Genomic DNA, 21,122 nt, shown 5'->3' with positions numbered 1-21,122 from the left:
GGATTGCCAGTCCGGTCCTGGTAGGTAGTATGACATCACAAAACAAAGGCAACATTTGCCCCAGTATAGTAACAGATAGCAACCAAGCAAATGTTTGCTTTCCTTACTGCAACTTTTCAAAGCAGTAAAAGCTACAAAACTGCAATCACTTTGCTCATGTTCCTGAATAATGTAATACAAGTTACTAACAGGGAAAACGAAGGGCAATGGGAATATCTAGTCCTTGGTGCAAGCGATTCCATTTTGTGAATTTAATATAGCTCCAGCAAACATGCAAAAGCATTTAGTGACCCATCTACTGGTGGAAATATGGGATGTACGTTTTACAGCTTTCACTGAAAAGATACAAAACCTTAAAAAATAAGCAAACCTTTTTTTTTCAGTAAAATTCCTCTAAACAGCCTCCAGAATTACCTACCTTTGTCCCAGCATTCTGTCTGACCTGGTTCCTTGGTTAGAAGTTAATCTTTTACTTTGCTTCCTTGTGCAGAGTGAAGCCCCGCCCCCACTCCCTGTTCAGGTCTCTCAAAAAAAAAAAAAAAAACCCTGCTAATGTACAGACTGGATCCTGCTGCCTCCAGGCATGCCCAGAAGGCTCTCCAGGTCGACTAGAGTAGTCGAATTGAAGACAGAACTGAACAGGAAGTGGGGGCGGGGCTTCACTCTACTTCACTCTACTTATTCTTTAAGCATTGTGCCATGTTTAACTCAAACTGGCAATTTTATAACTGTTTCCCAAAGGGAACAAATTACACGCAGATGTATACAGTTGGTCAACAACCTTACAGAATTCCATCCACAAAAACATTTATTAATATAACATACCCATATATGCAGCATTAAATGGAAACCCTTTTTTCTCTTATTCACACAGATATAGGATGTTATTATTATTATTATTATTATTATTATTATTATTAAAGCATGCCTTCTTTACCTGCATGAATCCACATATACTGACCTTGATCATTCTGTTTTACAGTTTTAAATACAACACTAACCATTATCCCAGTTGTGCGCCCAACCCCAGTGGTTAAAGGTAAGCCATGTACATGCCTCATTCTTTCAGCTCTAACTCCTCTTTGTGCAAAAATGAGTGTGCAAACATTAAGCCATATACTAAAGAACTGAATGATTAAATTTCAAGTTTAATTTAAGACTGTAATTTTTAGAAAAAAAATAAGCAATTTTCCTCAAAAAAGTGGTGAGGTAGAAAATCACTATTGTGTTCCTTTATTGAGACTTCTTGAAATATATCAAATAAAACTTCTAAAAACTGAAAAATAAAAATATTGCCACCAAAAACCTGTTGAGATGCCATAGATATTAGATAGATCTTAGATAAATAGATCTTAGATCATCGATATTAAGGGGCACATTTACTAAAATGTGTTCTTTTCTGGCCTTGAAAGTCGTATAAACTCGACATGGTATAAATTCAAATCAAACTCGATCATTGCTGTATTTATAAAATGTAATGCTTGAATCGTTTGTACTAAAATTTCAAGTTTACATTAGCAAATCCAGAATTTTGGGAGTTGAAAGCATTGTGAAAAGTCGCAAAAAATTTGAATTTAAATGGACGTTCATTTCCATGAATCCTCTTTATTTTTCCCAAACAGGAATAGCTTCAGCAGCCATTTTAGGAGCATTGGTACTCATTGTTTGGAAAACAATAATGTGTTTAAGTTTCACTTGAAAGTGGGTGAAATAGAAAACAATGATGGGATTAAATTCCCCTTGAAAATGTGTGAAATAGAAAACAAGGAGGGGATTAATTTCCCTTTGAAGCTGGGTGAAACTGAAAACAATGGGGGGGATTCACTTCTCATTGAAAGATCAAGGACAGACTGTCTATTCATGACTATTCTATTCATCTACTATTCTAAGCTTCCATAGGACTCAATGGTACTTGACAGGTCAAACCTGTCAATATTTTTTTACAAGAAAAAGTTAACTAAACATTAATAAATCTCAAATTATGGGAGTTGTTTTTGAAAAACTCGAATTTTTCTGGGAACAATAATAAAAAAATCAAGTTCTAGCAAAAACCCATTAATAAATCTCGAAATTATCTAGAAATACATAAAAAATCTGACTTTATCTCAAAATTGCTTAGTAAATTTGCCCCTAATTGTGATATTTTTTCGATCAATAGCATATTTATAAAAAAAAAATCTTAATTGTGTTAATTTACAGATGACTCGATCACACTGAAAGTTGCCGTTTGAAAGCTCAAATTGAAAAAAAAAAAATCAACTTTTTGTTACCAAATTTTCCTCAAATGACTGAAAAAACAAGAACTTCAATTTTGTAACCTTGTAAATTACACTTTGCCCTATTGTTTAGGCAATTTATTTAGAAATATCAATGTTTAAAACATTGAAATCTGGGGAAAACTATGAACAATGGCCAACAATAACCTACAAGAAGAGCTTTGTGTTGAGTAAGATAGCCTATTTTATAACATAATGTATATTTGTACTCCATATCATTATCTGCAGTTATCAACCCGGTTCACAATAACAGAGTATGCAGCACCTGGGGAAACTTCAACTTCAAGAATTTTGATGGTGATATATTCCGTTTCCCGGGAACCTGCAACTATGTTTACGCTTCCCATTGCAAAAGCGATTATGAAGACTTCAACATCCAGATTCAACGCACTGGTATCAGCAGTAATCCAGTGATGAATAAGATCACCATAAAGATCAATGGAGTGGTGGTGCAGGTCAATAAGAAGACTGTGCTGGTTGATGGAAAAGCGTAGGTTGCTTTTCTTACATTATTTATCAAAGAATCAATACATAACATCCAGAAACAGGTAGCAAAGAAAGCCATCCAAGAAGGAAACAAGGGTTACTTTCAAAGAACAACCCTCAAGTAGGGTTGCATAACTTTTCTCTGGGGCATAGGCAAAATGGTTTACATGGCTCTAAAGACAAAGAATACAGAAGTAATAGAAAAATAGCTACATGTTATGCACAAAATTCTAATTGATATTGCAGTCGTCAAGGTTGCATTAGCTTCCCTAGCATTCTTAGCTTGAGATAACCAAAGCAAGAAGGAAAAAATGAAGACAAGAAAAAAAGCTTCATCTAAGACTGTATTAACCATTCCTAACATTATAACTGGGGTACTTTAACTAGAAGTTTATGATATAACTTCACAAACCTGACTTTTCATAAGTCATTTCATTTTGTAACTATCTATGGGCTTTCAGACATGTCCTAGTATTCCATGGAAAAATCATGTTAAACATTCACTTGCTGGCTTTTCCCATGTTTAGCTCAAGAGCAACAACTTTAGCTATTTCATAATAAAACCTTTGGCAAAAAGTATGTTTAGCATTAAGCTTTTTTTGAACAAGGGGTATACTGCCCCTTTAAGGTACACGAGACATCAATTACTGCACAATACTAGTGGTAACACATCTTCAATTCTTTATTTACTTGAGGAGCGTAAACTTACAGCACAGCTATTTGCTTTTTGGCTGGCTTCCCATTTGGTACTTTCAGTCTGGTAATATCCCTCACATTTTCTCTTGTTGAATTACACTCTATTGACAATAGCTCCTAATTGTTGGTAAAGTCCCTTAACATGAATCAGTACAATGTGTGGCATGTATTTTTTGGGATTAAGGCCCCCTCTAGCTTGTTAAATATGTAGTCAATGTCATCTGCAATTAATACAACCATATTATATGTATATGGTTTATTCTTTCTACAGAGTACATTTTCCCTACAATGGTCTTGGTGTTCAGATTGAGAGCCATGAATTTTCCATTAAAATCAGCAGCAAACTTGGCTTGGTGCTAATGTTAAACGATGATAACAGTCTCCTGGTAAGTAAACACTTTGTCCCTATTATAATAAGACTCGTATGTAAGTTGCAATATCATTTTTATTACATTTTATCTTTCTTTTATCCTGAAATACTAATAAATGAAAATGCAATTCAGTAAATAATGTGTTACTTTTTGTAGCTGGAACTGGATGAAAAGTATGCTAACCAGACGTGTGGATTGTGTGGGGATTACAATGGCATATCTGTCCACAATGAATTCATTAAGCAAGGTCAGTTTGAAGTCTTATTTCTCTCTCTTAAATCCTCAAAGAATACACCCAATTTAGTAAAGTTTATATATATAGTGTGCTAACACAGTTTAATTAGACAATTTATAAAAGAGATCAAAGTTAAAGACAAAAATCTTTACCTAAAACAGGTGTTGACCTGGGTGTATATACCCCAGGTCCCTCGCAAAATATTTAAAATGCTAGGACACATGCAGTGGAGATCACATAAATATACACACACTCACCGATGTCGAAATTTGGTTCGGGTGCTTGGAGCCCCAGACTCGTAGCCCAAGGGAGCAAACTCAAATCTCTGAAGAAAGCGGCTCGCAAAGCACCATGGTCAGCCTGAAAGTGGATAAAACTCTTTATTTACATTCTTAAAAACCCAGAACGCCTGACGCGTTTCGTGCGTACCCGCACTTAATCATAGGCACTTATCCATATTTCTCTCTCTTGCTGTCTTCTTTCATAACCAATTTTGTAATCCTTTTTATGTGTATCGAAGTACAAAGTAAATGGGCAAATGTATTTATACACATCTGGTTGATAAAAACTGAGATGCAATTCAATTCAGAAAAAAATTATCTCATGGTTTATAACATGTAAACTGGAACTGAATTAGGAGAACGTTTTTTTTTTCTCCTTGACTGAATCTCGTCCAGATTCTGGACAAAACAATGAGAACTTTTTCTCACTTGTTGGTGGAATGCTTACCAAATGCAAGCTTAGTCTTGCATGACTAGATAGAATCCCTAGTGGGTTAATGGATTTGTCTTGTGGATCCTGGATGATATGAATTCTGTATGTCTGCCTGTGCATGCCCATCCAACACAGATGTGGAGGGCATCTAAGACATTACATGATGATGGCAAGCATTCCTGTGGGTTCAGTAGTTTACTGCATGTATGCAACATATTTTACCTATTTATCTTGGTGACAGGGTTATCCAAAGTACAGTAATTTGTAAAAAATCTGTGGCTGTTACAGATTGGAATGGTCTATTGTGTCTATTGAGGAGTCTACGGGGAACTTATTTAGGCCACTGATGACAGTACAAACAGAAGGAACATTTGTATGCCGTTATAATATGGAACATTTGATAACTGAAACCCATTTTTCAACTAAATGCTCCTGTATGTTTATATTAAAGGTGTCCACATCACTGAAACTCAGTTTGGAAATCTTCAGAAACTGGATGGTCCCACAGAACAGTGCCCAGATGTGATACCAGAACCTAAACATAACTGTAAACAATTTGTAAGTTAAACAAGAAACTCAAAAATAGACGGTTCACTTACTACATAAATAGGGAAAGGTGTAAAAGTGCATTTGCCCACAATGCACTTTGCTACTGCTCTGTTGTTTTCTCTGCCGCCATGTCGGGTATGAGACACAAATGTTTGCATCTAACTTGGAATAATATATTATAATATTGATGATGAGTTAGTACTAAGGGCAAACTGTTTTTGAATAATGTAATAAATCAAAACAAAAAAAGCAGATTTGTTGCTCTGGGGTACTATGTCTCAAAGAACTTTGTGGTTTTTTTATGACATTACTCCATATAGGTATTGCTTCCTGATGGGTGCACTTTTTTACCTGTAATCAAATAAAACACTGCCCCTGAGGAGCCCTTCCTTGCTTTATATACAGAAGAAAATAAAAATAGCTGATACTTACTGAAGTATTTTGGGCACCAAAGTGGTTAACGAAGGGTGCTCCGGACTGCGGGGAGCTGCTGGGAGCAGTGAGGACCCCCGGGAGCTACTACTAGGGAGTACAGGATTGGTGGGGTGGTAGATAAGAGGAGATGCTTCTCCATGGGCACCTGGAGCACTGTGCATACACCTGGCAGCGTGTCTGGCACCCAGTAATGGCGACTGATCATCCCAGTCACCCACTCCCTTTTTCCTTTGTGTTTCTGTTTAAAAAGTACATATTTATTTTTTCTTGCACAATCATCTTGTTTTTATACTATTTTTTTATGGATACTTTGTTTACATTGTCACAGCTGCAGGTTCTTGGTTCTTGCCCTTTTGGGTACGTTGTAAGAGATTGTAATTTATATGCCCACCGTGGTTGCAGTGACTGGCATCTGGGCGTATACTATTTTTGGTTATAATGGGGCAAGGACGTTTACCGGTTTAATATCATTCAATAAAGCTGTAGCCGACCTAAAGGGAAAACTGAGTCTTGGTGTTTTCTTTTAATCTATTTAGTATGATCACTTATACACGTGACTACCTCTCCACAGTCTGCTGAGAACAGTCTTTCTTGAATATTATTCTGTACATTTTTAAATAAAATGCTTTCAAGGAGGTGTTCTGGCACTATTTATTAATGAAACCCTGCCTGCAAGAGCTACTTCAATAGGTAGTTTTGAAACGGAACCACACAAAGTTGCCCGCATTTTAATCCCATTATGTGTTATGTGAATTCCAAAAGTTAAGAACATTTCTAATCAGATATTAATATTGTGTTTTATTTTCTTTTTCAATGTATTTCAGAAAAACATCTGTGAAAATGTATTAACAAGTACGGCCTTTGCAAACTGTCACTCATTGGTGGATGTTGAACCATACATTGAAGCCTGTCAGCAGGATCTGTGCCACTGTGATAGCAAAATGTCTTCCACCTGTATATGTAGCACATTGGCTGAGTACTCAAGGCAGTGTGCCCATGCTGGGGGTCAGCCAGTCAATTGGAGAACAAAACATTTTTGCCGTGAGTGTTTTCCTTTGTCTGAACATATCCAAAAACGAATCAGTTCCATTGGCTTAGGAATAATAAATATCTATTTTGAATTTTGATTAATTGCTGTTGAATTCTTTTCTCACTTCAGCCAAGAATTGCCCTTTAAACATGGAATACCGAGAATGTGGCTCGGCATGCCCTAACACATGTACCAACCCAGAAAGAGCAGCTCTTTGCAATGAACATTGTTTGGAAGGTTGTTACTGCCCTAAAGGTAAATATAGTTGTTTAATGGACAAACCACAAAAGTAATTGCCTTTTGTTTTGTAATATAATCTATTTTCAGCAAAGAAAAATAACATGGATAAGATCAGAATGTACTTATAGTTACATAGTTACATAGTTACATAGGGTTGAAAAAAGACCAGAGTCCAGCAAGTTCAACCTTTCCAAGTAAACCCAGCACACACAACCCACACCTACCAATCTATACACTCACATACATAAACTATATATACAACCAGTAATACTAACTGTAGATATTAGTATCACAATCGCCTTGGATACTGTGCTTGTTCAAAAACTTACCCAGGCCCCTCTTAAAGGCATTAACAGAATCTGCCATTACCACATCTCTAGGAAGGGCATTCCCCAACCTCACTGCCCTCACCGTGAAAACCCCCCTACGCTGCTTCAAATGGAAGCTCCGTTCCTCTAATTTAAAGGGGGGGCCTCTGGTGTGTTGATTGTTTTTATGGGAAAAAAGAACATCCCCCATCTGCCTATAATCCCCTCTAATGTACTTGTACAGAGTAATCATGTCCCCTCGCAAGCGCCTCTTTTCCAGAGAAAACAACCCCAACCTCGACAGTCTCACCTCATAGTTTAAATCTTCCATCCCCTTAACCAGTTTAATTGCAGTCTCTGCACTCTCTCCAGCTCATTAATATCCTTCTTAAGGACTGGAGCCCAAAACTGCACTGCATAGTCAAGGTGAGGCCTTAGATGACATCAACTGCCATTCCAGCATCAAGGTTCCTGCTCACCTCCTCATAAAAGGCGACTAAATTAGTCTGGCAAGATCTGTTACGCATAAAACCATGCTGGCACAAACTAATAGTATTGTGAACTGCAATGTATTCAAGTACCCTATCCCTTATTACCCCTTCCAAAATCTTTCCTACTACTGATGTCAGACTAACAGGCCTATACTTTTCAGGCTGAGAACAGGATCCCTTTTTGAATAACGGCACCACATTAGCAATTCGCCAGTCTGTCAGCACCATGCCAGACCTCAACGAATCCTGAAAAATTATGTGGAGAGGTTTGGCAATCACAGCGCTCAGCTCATTTAATACCCTGGGATGAATCCCATCCGGTCCTGGACCTTTGTTTACCTTTACATGTTCAAGTCTCTTTTGAATTTCCTCCCGAATGACCCATGCGTCAGTAGATAAATTACTAGAACTGACTTAGGTACCCTATTACCCCAGTCAATGTCCGGATAATTAAATTCCCCTATAATAACAACTTGACCCAGTTGTGAAGCCTCCTCCATTTGCAACAATAGCTGGGTCTCATCCCCCTCATCTATACGGGGTGGTTTATAGCATACACCAATGATCATTTTCTTTGTGACCTTCAGCCCTACTGAAATTTCTACCCAAAGAGATTCAACATTTTCATTGGTAATGTCTTTATTACGTGGCTTTAAATCTGACTTTACATAAAGACAAACCCCTCCACCCTTTTTAATCTCTCTGTGTATAACTATTTAAATTCATGGCCCAGTCGCATTTTTCATCCCACCAGGTCTCAGTGATACCAATTAAATCATAATTTTCAATACATGCAATAGCTTGCAGCTCCCCTAATTTACCCGACAAGCTTTGCGCATTAGCCAGCATGCATCGGAGATTACTACTTCTCCCTCTGATGTTTACATTAGCTAACGGAGAGTTAGAGCTAAGGCAAATATGAGATTGTTTTCCTTGTAACGGAAGCTCCTTATCTGATATACTATATGCCCCCCTCACTCCTCCCCCACAACCCTTTAAGACTTTGCGGAAATTGTCGCAACTTTTTCGTTACCAATACGATTTGCGCGAAAAAACGCGAGTTTTTCGTAGCCATTACGATGTGCTCGTATCTTGTCGCAACTTTTTTCGTATTGAGCGCTCGTAAGCGGCGGGCGAAACTTTCAGACTTAGCATGATTTTGGAAGCCTCCCATAGGACTCAATGGCACCCTGCAGCTCCAACCTGGCCCAAGAAAAGTCACCATACTGAAGCTTGAATGAATCTGAATCTTTCGTACTCGGCGCGAAAGCTGCGAAAAAGTCGCGACTTTTCGTGCAAGTATTAACGCTACGAAAAAATCACCAGATTTTGTGCAACATTCGGAATGGCAACGAAAAAGTCGCGACAATTAGCTGAAAAATCGCAAAATACCGATCATTACGAAAAAAACGCAATTGGACGCATTTGGCCAGTTCGTGAGTAAGTAAATGGGCCCCCAAGACTTTAGCCACGAATTGAGCTCCCTAAGCTCCCGCTGTCTCCCTAAACTTGCACGTGGCACCGGCAAAATTTCCGAAAAAATGAGGACCTTTGCTTAATCTTAGAGCCTAGATCCCTGAACTCACTCTTTAAGGTCCCCCACCTACCGTTCATTTTGTCGTTAGTTACTTGATACTTTATTAGATAAAGCGATTCTGAAATTATTTTTATGGTGTAGTTTTTATTACTAAATTACTTCACTGTATATAACTAATTCTACCATTTTAAATGTTGTTCTTTAATCAATAAATGTATTTCTTAGCAGTAATATTGATCCTGTGCTTTCAGTAAGAGTGAGCACTTCACAATGCAACTGCTTTCAGAAAAGCTATTGTTTCTCCTACTCAATATAACTGGAGAAGTCATGGCAAGACTCAGGTGTCTACTATTGAGTACTATTCTTATATCTACCACTAGGTGGGACATATTTGGACTATTTGTAGCAATGCAGGTGTCAGGGGGTGGGGTGTTATATTGTTACCTTCCCATTGTTCTGCTGATTGACTGCTGAGAGAAAATGGAGAGGGGGCTGACATTGCTCCAATTTGAATTTACATTGTATTAGAGCACAAAACATATGGCTGAGGCCACCTGGGAAATAAAGAAAATGGCTAGCTCTCCATTAAACTTCAAAATGAAATTTAAAAAATATGTTTGCTCTTTTGCAAAATGGATTTCAATGCAGGATTCTGCCAAATGATCCCTTTTGACTAATGCAATTTGTAAAAAACATGTTTCGATTTACCTTTAAAGACATCAGATGCAAATTTAATCCCAAACATTTGTTGTTTGTAGGAACTGTTTTTGATGATGTTTACAACACAGGCTGTATTCCTGTGGATAGGTGCCCCTGTATAACTGGGGGAGAAACATACTCTTCTGGGGAATCTTATTCTACTCCATGCAGTACCTGGTAAGTTCATGTAGAAACCCTTTCTAAAAATTCAATTAAAAATCATGTGTTGCTTTTATATTTTGCTGTAATGGTACAGTATAACCATATAATTTACCCCTATACTTGGCTCTAGTCATGTATTTTCTGCTTTTTCAGAGGTAAGATGTAGTGATGAGCGAATCTGTCCAGTTTCAGGAAAATCTGCAAAATGGCCAAAAATCTGCTAAACGTGCAACTTTTTTGTCGTACACATCTTCTTTTGTTGTGTGCGTGGCTTTTTTACAGCGGCCACGCCTATTTGACCACACCCATTTTGATGCAACTGCGCCCAATTTGATGCAACCACAACTTTTTTTGACGCACGACAAATTTTTCCACTGAAAATTTTCACGTTTCGTGAAACAATTTGCCAGTGTAGAAATGTGGAAATTTGCTGCGAATCCATGCTTGGTGCAAAAAATTCGCTCCTCACTAGTAAGATGATATTGAATATACCAGTCACACCTTCAGTCTTCAAAACTTTTTGTTAGAGAGACTTTAGCTATGATTTATCTCTACAGTTAAAGAAGTTCTAGCGCAAAGTATCGTTTTACAATTTGCAATTTTTAAGACAAAAATCAATCAATCAAAGCCTGATCTAAGCCTCAGTAATTACAGAAACTACTTACACTGTGGGATGTATTTATTCATGCCTGGAAGGATATTTGCCATCATTTTTTTCAAACCATATTTTAAACACAACTGCTATGTATCATATCTTGTAAACCAGTGATCCCCAACATGTTGCTCACCAACCCCTTGGATGTTGCTCCCAATGGCCTCAAAGCAGCAGCTTATTTTGGAATTTTTTACTTGAAGGCTGTAGGCTGCCAGTCCATATTAGGGCCTTCGAATAGCCAATCCCTGTCCTTATTTAGCACCCCAGAAAGGTTTTTATGCTTCTGTTGCTTCCCAACTCTTTTTACATTTAAATGTGGCTCACAGGTAAAAAAGTTTGTGGACCCCTGTTGTAAACCAATGACTTAGCTCAATATCATTTCTCCTATAGTGTATGTTCCTCGGGGAAGTGGAACTGCAAGGATCTGCCTTGTTCCTCAACTTGCTCTGTAGAAGGAGGTTCCCATGTCACAACATATGATCAGACTCATTACAACATCCATGGTGAATGTAACTATGTACTGACCAAGGTAAGGACTCTAAAATTCTTCAACAATATGTATTGTATACAGAAAAATGAACTGTTTTTCCATATTCTATGGAAAATATACATAATTACATATAATATTTAAAGCAATACACTGAATTTTTTCATGTTTTCAAATTCACAGATGTGCGATGGCAGAGCATTCACAGTTGTTACTGAAATTCGCAAATGTGGTTTAAGTGAAAGTGAGTCCTGTCTAAAGAGCATTATGATCCTGCTCAATGGACAGGAAACTGTAAGTCCTCACACTGTTTTTTTACTCTTTTTTTATTTATCAAAAAAGGAAAACATCAAATTAAGTATATTTTGTTCCCTTAAGTTAGGCCAGAACCAACATTTTTAGACTTGCAGTGTTGCCCTGACAGTAGCTTGTCAGTTTGGACATTTGAGGGGTGATTTAAGACTGGGGAGGTAGGCACTGACTTTGTAAATGAATTTCCACAGGTTCTGTGGACCCACCCATGAATACAGTGCTGCCTGCATTTGGCAGCAGTGTATTAATGATGGAGAGAGGCACATAGGCATCCCTATAAGCCACTTAACTTGAAGATGGAGAGCCATGTATTTTTATTCTCACTTTATTATATTTTCATACCCCAGAATATACCCCAACAGAATATTGAAATCAAACCAGATGGCAGTGTGTATGTGAATACTATCTATACCCAGTTGCCACTTTCTACAGGTAAGATATATTCATGTTTGACATTATATGGCAGGAAATGTAACGTGTACCTGTTGTATCTGTACAATACATACAAGTTTAGTGCTTCCAACATTTTGGGAACTAACTAATATATGTAGTGATGTATGGCTTTGATGGGATTAATGGATATTATTTGTGGACAATAAAAGAAGCATGTCCATATCTGCACTTATTGTGTGGTTTTGTTTGCAGCCAGTTTCATCATCTTCCAACCTACCTCTTTCTACATTATTGTTGAAACAAATTTTGGACTCCAGGTGACTGCTCAGCTCACTCCCTTAATGCAGGTTTATGTGACATTGCATCCAGCCTTCCAAACCAAGACATGCGGTAAGGACGTTTTGGAACATTTTCTACAAAAAACAAAATTATTAATTTACTGTGGCTTAACCCATATGGCCTATTTTGGCAGGTCTCTGTGGAAACTTTAACAGCATACAAAAAGATGATTTCCTAACAGTATATGGAATTTTAGAAGGAACTGCAGCATCTTTCGCCAATTCTTGGAAGGCCCAAGCTGATTGTCCAAACATAAAGAATGACTATACTGATCCATGCTCTCTGAGTATTGAAAATGGTAAATGTTTCTGGCATTATGTGTTTGTATTATTAAAACCTATAATTTCTGGTGGACTTTATATGATATTGTATTATATCAGTCATAAAGAATCTCCATGCCCCAGCTTAACGTAAAATAAAAGTAAGTTTATGTCAGGATACCCTAAAAATCTATACAGGTATGGGATACCTTATCTGGAAACCCATTATCCAGAAAGTTCCGAATTATGGGAAGGTCAACTCTCATAGACTCTCATAGACTCAATTTTAAGCAAATAATTAAGATTTTGAGAATGAGTTGCTTTTCTCTATAATAATAAAACAGAACCTTGTACTTGATCCCAACTAAGATATAATTACCCCTTATTGGGGGCAGAACAGCCCTATTGGGTTTATTTAATGGTTAAATGATTCCCTTTTCTCTATAATAATAAAACAGTACCTGTACTTGATCCCAACTAAGATATAATTACCCCTTATTGGGGGCAGAACAGCCCTATTGGGTTTATTTAATGGTTAAATGATTCCCTTTTCTCTGTAATAATAAAACAGTACCTGTACTTGATCCCAACTAAGATATAATTACCCCTTATTGGGGGCAGAACAGCCCTATTGGGGTTATTTAATGGTTAAATGATTCCCTTTTCTCTGTAATAATAAAACAGTACCTGTACTTGATCCCAACTAAGAGAGAATGAATCATTATGCGAGGCAAAACAATCCTATTGGGTGTATTTAATGTTTAAATTATTTTTTTAGTAGACTTAAGGTATGGAGATCCAGATTACAGAAAGATCCCTTATCATTCTGGATAACAGGTCCCATACCTTTAATAAAAAATATAATGTTCACAAATGATAGGGTTACCTCCCCAGGGGATTCCAAAACACTAAATATGGTGGAAATGGAATGGAAGTGTAAATAGTAGGCCATGATGACTTATGTATAATGCCCTGACACAGGCAAACTTAAATCTAAATAATATGAAATCCTTCACTGTAAAGGGACCCATATGTATCATGGAAAATAATCATATTTCAATTAATATGAATCGAAGATTATTTAAGAAAAAAATGCAGTACTTTTAATTGAATTTATAAGTGAATGAGTAATCTATGATTTGTTCTAAAAATAACAAATTGTCTTCTCATACTTCTGTAGAACAATATGCTTCACACTGGTGTGGTCTTATATCTGACCCAAATGGTCCTTTCGCTGCTTGCCACTCAAAAGTGAGCCCACGAAGGTTCCAAAAGGTAAGTCCATGTGTGCACACAAACACATACACAAACATTCTATTCAGCCACAGTAACTTCTGAAGAGTCATTTAGCAACCTTACCTTTACTATCAACTCCCAATAGTTCGAACCCAAGGCAACCAATAAAGTTTTTCAAGCAGTTCCTGTTTGGGCTTTGGGATGACAAGATTAAAGTTCTCCCACTTTTAATAGGGTGACATTTAATTAATAGAGACGTAGCGAACTGTTTGCCGGCGAACTAATTTGCGTGAACATCGGGTATTCGCAAGTTCGCGAACTTTTCGCGTATGTTCGCAATTTGGATTCGCGTGGCGTCTTTCCGCTGCATTTTTTCTCGGCCTAAAAACGCCGCACAAGCCACACATGGCGTTTTTCAGCAAATCCCGTTTCCATGGTGCTAATAGTGCGAAATAGCAAAAAACGGCACGTATTTCCGCTAGGTCTGCCAGCTGCCTTTGCGATTTTACGCAACGCTGTGTCAACAAAGTATTTTTCAGAGAAATTTTTGCCCTTGATCCCCCTCCTGCATGCCACTCTCCAGGTCGTGGCACCCTTTAAACAACTTTAAAATCAGTTTTCTGGCCAGAAATAGCTTTTCTAGGTTTTAAAGTTCGCCTTCCCATTGAAGTCTATGGGGTTCGCAAAGTTCGCGAATATTCGCACTTTTTGGCGTAAGTTCGCGAACGCGTTCGCAAACTTTTTTTTTGAGGTTTGCTACATCCCTATTAATTAACACTAAAATTGAGCTTTCGCAGCAGGGGTAAGAGCATTCCTAGAAGTTGTATGTACCCATTTATTTCTTACTAGGATTTGTTTACTAAAGGTGTGCTAAGTGGTACCAAATTTCATGGATACCCATAGGATGTGCAATCTGTACACTGTTCTTTGCGCTAGATTAGAAATTAGGTCCTTGGCTTAGAAGGTGGTACTCGTAATTATAGGACGTAACTATATGTTTTCTTTTTTCATAGATCTGTATGTTTGACTCCTGTAGCTGTGAGAAGAGTGAAGATTGTATGTGTGCCGCCCTCTCCTCTTATATTAGGGTCTGCCTAAGCAAAGGCGTCATACTGACAGAATGGCAAACACATACCCCATGCTGTAAGTTACTGATGGTTTCACATAATTATGTTTAATCAGAGTTTCTAGATAATGAACAGGATATTAATGATCAATATTGCAGTAGGATTAAATAATTGGGTTATGAAATACAAACAAAGCATTTGTTCATTTCTTTTCTGATTTATTCAAACCCATTTTCTTATCCAAGAGTATGAAGTCTGATGTTATACAATAAAATCAACTCAAGAAGATTATCTGCAATTAGTAAATTTGTCTCACCTCCTTTATTTTAGCTAAATATTCCAAATACTGCCCTGAATCATTACACTACACCTCTTCTATGAAAACCTGCCAGCCAACCTGCCGCTCTCGCTTTGAGCCGGATACCACCTGCAACATCAAGTTCCTTCCTGTAGATGGGTGCGGCTGTACTAAAGGGTTCTACATGGATGACAGTGGGAAATGTGTTCCCGAAACTGCCTGCCCCTGCTACTACAAGGGGAGTGCTGTGCCCTCTGGACAAGTGGTCCATGACAATGGAAAGCAATGGTGAGTTACAACATTTCACCCAGTTTCAAGGAGAAGTTTTATTCCCTTATTGTTTTCTGTTTCACCCACTTTCAAGGGGCAGTCAATCCCCTAATTGTTTCCGTTTCACCCACTTTCAAGGGGAAGTTAATCCCCTTGTCGTTTTCTGTTTTACTCAGTTTCAAGAGGGAGTTATTCTCTTATTGTTTTCTGTTTCACCCAGTTTCAAGGAGAAGTTAATCACTGTTTTTATTTCACGTGTTTTCAAGGGAAACACATTATTGTTTATGAAGAATGAGTGCCAATGCTCCTAAAATGGCTGCTGGAGCAATACCTGTATAAACTCTAATTTTTTGAGTTTTAACAATACTTTTGGTTTGAAAAATGTGGGATTTTCTAATGTAAACTCGACATGTTTGTACGAACGATTCAAGCATTATTGTGACAATTTTAGTAAATCAGCCCCATTGTTTCTGTTTGTTTGCTCTTGTCTGGCCCCTGGGGCAATAATCATTCTCTAGGGACCCCTCATTGGCCAATTGCTAATTGCCTAGGAGTGGTAGAACTCTTGGGCTGGGTCTAAAAGCCCATATATTATATTTTGTTTTTGTATGTATTATTTGTTGCTCAGTGGGTTCAATGCACTTCATTCTATTTCATTATTTTGGTGTAACAAACCAGAGTTTACTGTTTTTTTGCAGTTTTGTTCTTTAATGACAGCAAGATAAAGTACTCAGAGATAAACCAACTTTGCCTACTTAAATGCTGTTCTTTTTTATTTTACAGTTCCTGCACTCAAGGACAGTTGAACTGTATCGGCGACAATAAGCCTGGTAATATCCATTACATCAGATATGTCATTCACAAATTACTTAAACAGGAAAATGGAAACTTCATAAAAGCTTCATCTCATCAAAATGAAAAACTTTCTGAATAAAGTCAATAAAACATTTCTGAAATAATCCATTTAGAGATTTAAATAAATTAGTCCCTGCATGATAAATCTCCTCTACCGTAGATGACTATTTTCCTCCAATTTGCTCCAAAGACCTTTGCATGCTCAAAGCGCAACTTTGGGTGACTTCGGAAAGCTGAAGTGATGCATATGTTTTCCCAACAGCGATTTATATAACCGCCAGTGGGAAAGCATTTGGAGAAGATTAGTCACCCACAGTAGAGGAGATTTATCATGGGCGACTAATCTTCTTGTGTGTCAGGGCCCTAATTCTTTACTATTCCCCTCTTAGCAATCGTTTTCTCTACATGTTTAACGGACAGTTACTGTAAGTCAAATATATTGGTGCACCCTTTCTTTGCCTAGACAATGTATTAGAGGTTAGTGTCCTTTGACATACTTAAAAAAAAGAGACGTATTTATTAACACTAGAGACAAACATTACTGGTGATGTTGCCCATAGCAACCAATCAGCAATTAGATTTGAATGGCTACTTACAGGTTAGAAAACAAAAGCAAAGATTTGATTGGTTGCTATGGGCAACATCACTGGTGATATTTGTCTCCAGTGTTAGTAAATACACCCTAAATAGTGATGTGTGGGCTGGACCTGTACCAGCGGGACCCACGGGTCGGGCGGGTTTGGGCCAACTTCGGCACATCGCCTGCGGGTTGCGGGTGGGTTCGCCCGCAACCTTACACTGCCAGCAGCTCGCTTCTCGGCTCGCCTTCTCTATTTATAGGTGTGTGTCCGGAAGCCCCGCCCCTTTGTGATATCATTGCCGGGAGGGCGCAGGTCTATAAATAGAGGAAGGAAGCCGGGTTGGGTAGGGTTTGGGTTGGGAGCTGGCGGGTTAGGGTCAGGTGTGGGTCCAGAAAATCTCAACACGCACATCACAAACCCCAAAGGGTGCATGAAGACAGACAGATTGCTAAGAGAGGAGAGTCAAGAGTACCTTGATTATTTCAGAAACAGTACATGATATTTACTTGATAATTTATTATTTTTATTTCCATAAGATAAAGCTTATATTAAATTCATTTGAATTATTAATAGAAAGTTAATTTCAAATGTAGTTTTAGTATACATATTAATTCGACATTTATTTTGAATAGTTCCTCTTTAGGTTATGTGAAATCATTTAGCTCTCCAGTTGCATTATGTTGCTTTCAAATATCAGTCAACTATCAGTCTTTTGCATTAAAGTTGCGATCAAAAGCTGTAGGGGTAATTTATCTAATAATGTACTAAAAGCACAATTGCACCCCTTTGTACTCATTTACAAAGAACGTGTGGCAAGGAATTTGATTGCACATCCAGATGGGGTGGGATAGGGGTGCTGCTCCAGCCCTCCCCTTATGAATACAAACATTACATTTACCAGAGAAGCACAGGCCTTTATGCCCATTCTGGAGAGCAAAAATCTGCGCCTATGGGAGCCAAGCTTAAGACAGGTTGCATAGTGTAAAAAACATGGTAGTTTGCACTTGCAAGTAAATGAGCCCATATGTGTGTTCCCTTTGTGTCAAGAAGTCCTATGAAAATTAACCCATTAAAATCGTGCATAATAACGCATTATGATACTGACTATATTAGCACCATGATGGACTGTTTTATATCAACAATACTATATTTACTATCATTATTTACTACCGCCTTTATTAATGTCCTTTTCTCCCACAGAATGCACTGCTCCCATGGTTTATTTTGATTGTAATAACGCAGCAAAGGGCACAAAAGGAGCTGAATGCCAAAAGAGTTGCCAGATATTGGATACACAGTGTGTAAGTTTTTTCTCTAAACAATAAATATAGAACAATAATAAGTGACAGATTTATTAAATACTGAACTGTGGAATTCAGAGGTATTTCCAGCAGTTTGGTATTTTCTCAAAGGACATGTAAAGCCTATATTTTCCTACAATGTATACAAGTTGGACACATGTCCCCCACCCAAATCACACCATCTGTACTGTATATGTTCCCTCCATTCACCAGCACATCACATTTTCCTAAAACAAATAGCAGCTATCATCCAGTGGCCAATTCCCCTCTCACACTTCTTTAGTGACATTTACATCTGCAAACAGCACATGTGCGCTGTAAACTTCATGCAATGAAGAATGCAGGCTTACACAGGCAGAACATACTTTTATAAAAGTTCTGCTTTGATTGTGCTCTGTAATGGTTAAGGTGAGCTCAGGAGAGGAGGTTAGGAAAAAAATAGAAGACAGATAGAGCAGAGTTCTATGGGAACCAGCAATGCCATCTCCTCATTGGTTGCTACACTGAAGGATGTGTTTAATACTGTGAGCTGAGAAGGACTGAGCATGCTCAGGAGTCTAAAGTCAAAGTAAATTCCTGAGGAGGGGGCAGAGAAGGAATCCTAAGTGATTAAGGGGATGCTGTAGCCTTATTATTGACCTATGAACAGCCGGAGAGGCAGGGATTTAAAGATTTCAACTAGGCTGTTCACTGATTACATTTTCATGTATGGGCGGGGTTATATGACCATTAAGGAATCAACATATGATACTTGCATCAGTTTTTCATGCTTTATAAACCTTCTTCATATTAAATTATGCTTATCAGCACCCAAACCAATCAATTCAAAACATATATTTTTTGTTGTTTTCATGGCTGCAATAATATACAGAACAAATAAAGACACAGCTACAGAGCATAGGGCTAATTTGCTAGCACAGATGATACATTTGTACCAGTGCAGTTGCCAGTAGCAACTACTATTAATTCATAAATAAGTCCTTATAACGTTATGTTATGCTGTCTTGATTGTTTTTTCACCTGATTTGCAGTACAGAACAAATTGTGTCTCTGGCTGTGTCTGTCCTGATGGACTATTGTCAGATGGAAAAGGGGGCTGCATTCATGAGGATCAATGTCCATGTGAACACAACGGAGCCACTTACCAACCTGGAGAAAGCATTAAAGTGAAATGCAATAATTGGTATGTGCATGAATATAGACCCAAGCAAGGTATTGTATAAATAATGCTTACACAATTAAAAAAAATAATATTCCTCCCTCTCTCCACAGTACATGCAAAAATCGAAAGTGGGAATGTACTAATGAACCATGTCTAGGGACCTGTGCTGTGTATGGAGATGGACATTATATCACTTTTGATGGGAAACAATACACTTTTAATGGAAACTGTGAATATAGTCTTGTGCAGGTATAGTATGGGATTAATCGTTTGGAAAATGCATGTAAAGGACTCTAAGTCTAAAAAAGGAGATTATGCTTATAACTTGGTTCTCACAATATTATTTCAGGATAATTGTGGTAGATCTGATAGCAGCAGCTCTTTCCGAGTCATTACTGAGAATATCCCATGTGGAACTACCGGCACAACCTGTTCTAAAGCTATCAAAATCTATCTAAGGGTAAGCTGGGAGCACAGCTCTTCATAACTGTACCCGTGTGTTATAGATTTTTAACCTTTTTTCCTTATCTGGAAATAGTAATAGAAAGCTGTAAGAAGAGTAGTGAGTTTTAATTAATGGCATACACTTTGCCACATACAGCAGAATGGCTAAGTATGCTTCTGCTATGATTTATCCAATTAGTTGGTGACATCTCCACCTTTTTCCCATTAACAGAGCTTTGAACTTAGTCTTGCAAATGAACAGTTTGACATAGTGAAAAGAGACCCCGACGCTAAGGTACCATATACAATTCGTTATATGGGTATCTACCTTGTTATTGAGTCTGACAGTGGGCTGATCCTGCTGTGGGATAAGAAGACTAGCATCTTCATCAAGCTCACTAAAGACTTCGAGGTAAGATTGTGAAGCACAGCTGGACACTCTCCACAATTTCGGCAATTTTAAGAAAGGTGTTAAACATATCATTTTTTTATACACAGGGTAAAGTCTGTGGTCTGTGCGGTAATTATGATGGAGATGGAAACAATGACTTCACTACTAGGAGCTTGTCTGTAGTAGGGGATCCTGTGGAATTTGGAAACAGCTGGAAACTCAACCCAACATGTCCCGATGCCAATACCACCAGGGATCCTTGTTCTGCCAACCCATATAGAAAATCATGGGCACAAAAGCAATGCAGCATCATCAACGGCAAGGCATTTTCTGCTTGCCATTCTCAGGTGAATGTGAATTTGTTAAATGCTTCTTTATTGTTTTCAACAAACAGGGAGGAGATACAGAAAGAAAAAAGGAGGGGGGGGTAAGGTAGGGCAATTCAGGTCTTTTAACGCATCTTATAAATTCATATCCATATATTTATAAGGGTTTACAACAAGTCATTACTATATACACATTATCTAAGCTATTTTGTAAAGCGAGTCAATGTAATTCTTACACGCGTATCTGAATTTGAGCACTCTCAAATGTAGCACTTTAAAGTTAAAGGAAAACTATACCCCCAGAATGAATACTTGAGCCACCATTTAGTGATGGGCTGTGTGCTTCCTCAGAGCTAACATGGAAATAAATAATGCAGCTCTAACTGTAACAGGGAGAAATGTGGGAGCAAAAGGCTGAACTTTGTCCATTAATTGGATCATGTGACCTAGCATGTATGTGTGTCCTTGGTTTGTTTGTGTGCACTGTGAATCCTATGATCCCAGGGGGCGCCCTTC

The 21,122-nt window shown here is 37.9% G+C and overlaps 1 protein-coding gene across 3 annotated transcripts in view; it reads left to right on the top strand.

The window, feature by feature from the left end:
* Window positions 1-21,122, top strand: part of LOC108647333 (mucin-2-like) — a 70,381-nt gene that overhangs the window by 5,426 nt on the left and 43,833 nt on the right. For all 3 annotated transcript variants that reach the window (XM_031900597.1, XM_031900598.1, XM_031900599.1), the window contains exons 3-25: window positions 983-1,039; window positions 2,505-2,766; window positions 3,730-3,844; window positions 3,986-4,076; window positions 5,230-5,336; window positions 6,587-6,803; window positions 6,922-7,047; window positions 10,127-10,244; window positions 11,275-11,413; window positions 11,555-11,665; window positions 12,031-12,115; window positions 12,329-12,466; window positions 12,549-12,713; window positions 13,856-13,950; window positions 14,925-15,054; window positions 15,309-15,564; window positions 16,330-16,376; window positions 18,183-18,283; window positions 19,315-19,466; window positions 19,556-19,694; window positions 19,795-19,905; window positions 20,122-20,301; window positions 20,388-20,627. In XM_031900597.1, coding sequence (XP_031756457.1) covers window positions 983-1,039; window positions 2,505-2,766; window positions 3,730-3,844; window positions 3,986-4,076; window positions 5,230-5,336; window positions 6,587-6,803; window positions 6,922-7,047; window positions 10,127-10,244; window positions 11,275-11,413; window positions 11,555-11,665; window positions 12,031-12,115; window positions 12,329-12,466; window positions 12,549-12,713; window positions 13,856-13,950; window positions 14,925-15,054; window positions 15,309-15,564; window positions 16,330-16,376; window positions 18,183-18,283; window positions 19,315-19,466; window positions 19,556-19,694; window positions 19,795-19,905; window positions 20,122-20,301; window positions 20,388-20,627 — 3,182 coding nt within the window. The remainder of the gene's footprint in view (window positions 1-982; window positions 1,040-2,504; window positions 2,767-3,729; window positions 3,845-3,985; window positions 4,077-5,229; window positions 5,337-6,586; window positions 6,804-6,921; window positions 7,048-10,126; window positions 10,245-11,274; window positions 11,414-11,554; window positions 11,666-12,030; window positions 12,116-12,328; window positions 12,467-12,548; window positions 12,714-13,855; window positions 13,951-14,924; window positions 15,055-15,308; window positions 15,565-16,329; window positions 16,377-18,182; window positions 18,284-19,314; window positions 19,467-19,555; window positions 19,695-19,794; window positions 19,906-20,121; window positions 20,302-20,387; window positions 20,628-21,122) is intronic.

The sequence above is a fragment of the Xenopus tropicalis genome, chromosome 4, assembly GCF_000004195.4.
Source record: "Xenopus tropicalis strain Nigerian chromosome 4, UCB_Xtro_10.0, whole genome shotgun sequence".
In the NCBI taxonomy this organism is placed as follows: domain Eukaryota; kingdom Metazoa; phylum Chordata; class Amphibia; order Anura; family Pipidae; genus Xenopus; species Xenopus tropicalis.
This window is presented reverse-complemented; position numbering and strand designations above follow the sequence as displayed.